At 32.2% G+C, this 3611-nt stretch overlaps 1 protein-coding gene across 2 annotated transcripts; it reads right to left on the reverse strand.

Moving 5' to 3' along the window:
- Positions 1–252: 252 nt before the first annotated feature.
- On the reverse strand, positions 253–3442 carry LOC140920597 (uncharacterized). Of its 2 annotated transcripts, none has more exons than XM_073369326.1 (11): positions 3273–3442; positions 3052–3168; positions 2608–2933; positions 2286–2538; positions 2121–2189; positions 1969–2045; positions 1520–1893; positions 1027–1137; positions 859–940; positions 668–763; positions 253–581 (listed from the first exon to the last, which is right to left on the reverse strand). In XM_073369326.1, the coding sequence occupies exons 3-7, from the start codon at positions 2667–2669 to the stop codon at positions 1884–1886; spliced, it is 471 nt and encodes a 156-aa protein (XP_073225427.1). In that variant the 5' UTR covers positions 2670–2933; positions 3052–3168; positions 3273–3442; the 3' UTR covers positions 253–581; positions 668–763; positions 859–940; positions 1027–1137; positions 1520–1883. The 2 variants fall into 2 exon arrangements, with proteins under 2 accessions (XP_073225427.1, XP_073225428.1); XM_073369327.1 differs by having other exon boundaries at positions 3273–3384.
- Between the last annotated feature and the right edge of the window lie 169 nt (positions 3443–3611).

A 3611-nucleotide genomic window follows, 5' to 3' on the forward strand; every position in this document is an offset into this window, starting at 1 on the left:
AACACTTTTTTGAAAAGCGCTGTAAATTTTTGAAAAGCGCATTTTAGCTTTTTATGGCATTTTTTTTAGAAAGCGCTGTCTTTTAGCTTTTTATCCAAAATTATTTTGATTCAGAATCAGTTCACAATCAGTTCACACAACAACAAAACATATATTCAAATACCATAAGCAGTTCACACAATCAGTAGACAAAAAACAGAACTCTGTAACTTAATTAACATATATGTAACTTTGTAACTCTGTAATTTACAACCTAATTAACTACATTCAGATACATATATATAACCTAATTTACAACCTAATTAATATATATGTAACTCTGTAACTCTGTAATTTACAACCTAATTAACTACATATACATTGAACCTAATGTACAACCTAATTAACTACATATTCATATACATGTTCATATATTGTGTCCTATGATCATATACATATAATAACTAACATAATATACATAATATGCACTAGCTACCATATAATTTTCAGATCCCTTTCATTTCAAGCACATACTGACACCATTCTTCCTTTAATTCCATTAGATCTTCCTCAGAATATGATGGACTGGAATTGTCAAAGTACTGCAATATAAAAATTGAACATATTAAGTTAGTATCAAATATATAGATAATTTATATATAAAAATCATATAATGAAAATACCGTACCGTTTCTGGGATAATAGTTTTATTCTTGTCAACAATCTCCTTCATGAATCGCAATACGTAGTACCCACAGTCGATGTTGTTTGTTTGACGAGGGCACTGTAAAATAAAACATATAAGTCAATAAAATATTTGTGCATTAATCGTAAAGGCATATATTTGTAAATGAAAATTTAAAGGCATATATTTCAAACCTTTATTGGGATCTATGTGATATTATTAGACTTTTGCTTCGACACTGTAGCACCTCTTTGAGCTTGAAAAACTTGTAAGGCACTATCGAATGAATAAATGTGATTATTATAGTATTAACAAACACATTATTTATATACATATGTAAGAAATAAATGAATATTACTTACGTGTCGAACACAATCTTTATTTCGGAGTGATTGTTGTAATTGTCATGCAAGGGATCCAAATAGTATATAACTTCATAGACCGCATTGATTGCAAATAGCACCCAATGTGCCCTACAACAACAAAAATTTGGTTAAGCAATTTTGTTAATCACAACTAATAAATTAAAATCTCATCAATTAAAAAAGATATAAATAAATAATATATAATTACGTACCCTGAATTATATGGTGCGAAGAACAATTTATCATTTTCTATATTTCCTAATAACATATCTATAATGTAATTCTTTACATTTACTAGATCGAGTTTGCAAATCGACAGCTTATGCGGAGACAAGAATGAGTATTTATTTGACAATTTGCGCGTGCACACAACCTTCTCATACAAAAATCTTCAATGAAAATTTTAAACTAGATTAATTACAAATACATTTAGTTAATTACCAATACATTTAATTAATTACCAATAAATGCAATTAAAAGTATATTTTACCTTATGTACAAGCTCATGACAGTAGCACTAAGCTCCCTATGGTTGAGAAGTTCGTAAATGTGCTCCTTTTCGAGAAATTCATCATACTTATCTCCGAATATAGCTTTATTCATGGGTATGATGCGCGAATCGTCGTTGCTGCCCATGTTCCGTTTTACTTGGATGTCAAGACACACCCCGTATTTAGCAAGACATGGTTGACTTATTTTAGGAGCAGCAGCAGCAACGACCGATTTTCCCCGATCCAGTTTTCTTGCTGCAACTTTGGCAGCTTTATTACCCTCCAGCCTTTGTAGTTTTCCAGCTCTATTACCCTCCAATTTTTGAGGTTTGCTGGCTTTCTTTGGCTGTACGGGTGGTTTATTTAATTGGATCTACAAAAATGAGGTTAAATGTTAGTTTATTGAATCTGAAAAAATGACAAACCTTAGGGAATAAATGTGACAAACCTTTGCGGGAGATGTAATTGATTCGTTTCGGGGAATCTTTTTATCATTCCCTTTAGGGGTGGTTTATTTAATTGGATCTACAAAAATGAGGTTAAATGTTAGTTTATTGAATCTGAAAAAATGACAAACCTTAGGGAATAAATGTGACAAACCTTTGCGGGAGATGTAATTGATTCGTTTCGGGGAATCTTTTTATCATTCCCTTTAGGCTTTTTCAGCATCTAAATATAAATGTGAAATCAAAGTTAGGAGCGGAAAAAAATCAACAATTAAATATACATATCAATTAAACATACATTTCAATTAATTAAATATACCTTATCGAGGGCAACAAGATGTGTGGGCCATGCCACATAACTACCAATAGCTTCGCCCAATAACTGCATATCTCCATCGTTGTCCGGTATTGGCAACGGTGCAGTTGGTTCGAAAGCAAAACAGGTGATACTTTGACATGGCCCGCAGGGATCAGAGTATTGTGCAATACTTCTCCGAAGTATTGTACAATTTTCCTTTTCCCACCTTCCGATGACTAGGTGACGACAAGTATAGCACGCATGGAGTGACACTCTAAATAAATAGTTAAAACATAAGTACGGTTAATATATAAGTTTGTTTAATACATAAGTAATTAATTACCTCGGGAATACTTTTGAGACCGACATTAGAACTCGCAGTTTCACTGTCCATTTGTATTTCATGTTGGAGCTGATCCGGGAGTTGCTTGTCTTTGTTCGTATTCACCAAAAGTGCCACTTGCTCTGTAAGGATTTTGAGCTTCTCTAATACTTCCTCATTGGAAGGTTTTTGGCGCTTCTCTTGACAAAAATAGCTTTTGGGAGTTACGCCAAATCCTTTCCCCTAACCCGACCGGAATACTCAGGGACATTAAACACTTTACCCAGAATGTCTCTGCAACTATCCTTGTTGCCCTCTTGATTTTCAGAACTTTGTTTGATAGTCTCCTAAAATACATGTAGAATTAAAAAGATAAGTTCAATAGCATTTTTAAAATACAATATTAAAAAGTATTCAAGTGATAAAATACAACATTAAAAAATATTAAAGTGATAATATACTTACACAAAGTTCTACTACTTTTTGGACATTTACATTGTCAACCACTCCGTCTTTATTTACACGCGCTTCCTTCCACAATATACGACGACCCAACGGTTGATCTGATTGGGTGTCTTGTCGCTATTCGTTAAGATCATAAACCAAATAATACAAATTAGTTAGACACTATAGTTTATAATGCAAATTACTTCAATATTATATAAAAGTGATGTTTAATTACTTACAAGTTTTTGATCAAGACGTGCATATCCCATACGTGATTTTTTGTATGGGTGGGTTGGATTTCTTGCCCTTTCGCGATTTGCCTTACTAATATTCTATATAAAAAAAATAGCAATTGTGTAAAAATTAAAATACGCTACGAATATGAATAATAAAACACAAATGCTAATAAATTAATCACTTACGACAAATGCAGGGTCCGAACGTTTGGATACAAATGCACTTCATTCATCATTTGATATATAATGTTTATATATTTTTGGAGATTCAACATTTGTATTTCCTTCTCTATCTTTTAGATAGAAATTAGAGAGGTGAGATCTAAATCCCCGGTGGATTTT

Source organism: Cicer arietinum, chromosome 5, assembly GCF_000331145.2.
Source record: "Cicer arietinum cultivar CDC Frontier isolate Library 1 chromosome 5, Cicar.CDCFrontier_v2.0, whole genome shotgun sequence".
Lineage (NCBI taxonomy): Eukaryota > Viridiplantae > Streptophyta > Magnoliopsida > Fabales > Fabaceae > Cicer > Cicer arietinum.

What these genes read in the sequence shown, in the direction of transcription:
- LOC140920597 (XM_073369326.1), bottom strand. Translation starts at nt 2,669, where the DNA reads ATGAAATACAAATGGACAGTGAAACTGCGAGTTCTAATGTCGGTCTCA. An exon ending in ATCTTGTTGCCCTCGATAAG is followed by an intron (nt 2,190 to 2,285) that starts GTATATTTAATT and finishes ATTTATATTTAG; the next exon opens with ATGCTGAAAAAGCCTAAAGG. An exon ending in CAATTACATCTCCCGCAAAG is followed by an intron (nt 2,046 to 2,120) that starts GTTTGTCACATT and finishes TCATTTTTGTAG; the next exon opens with ATCCAATTAAATAAACCACC.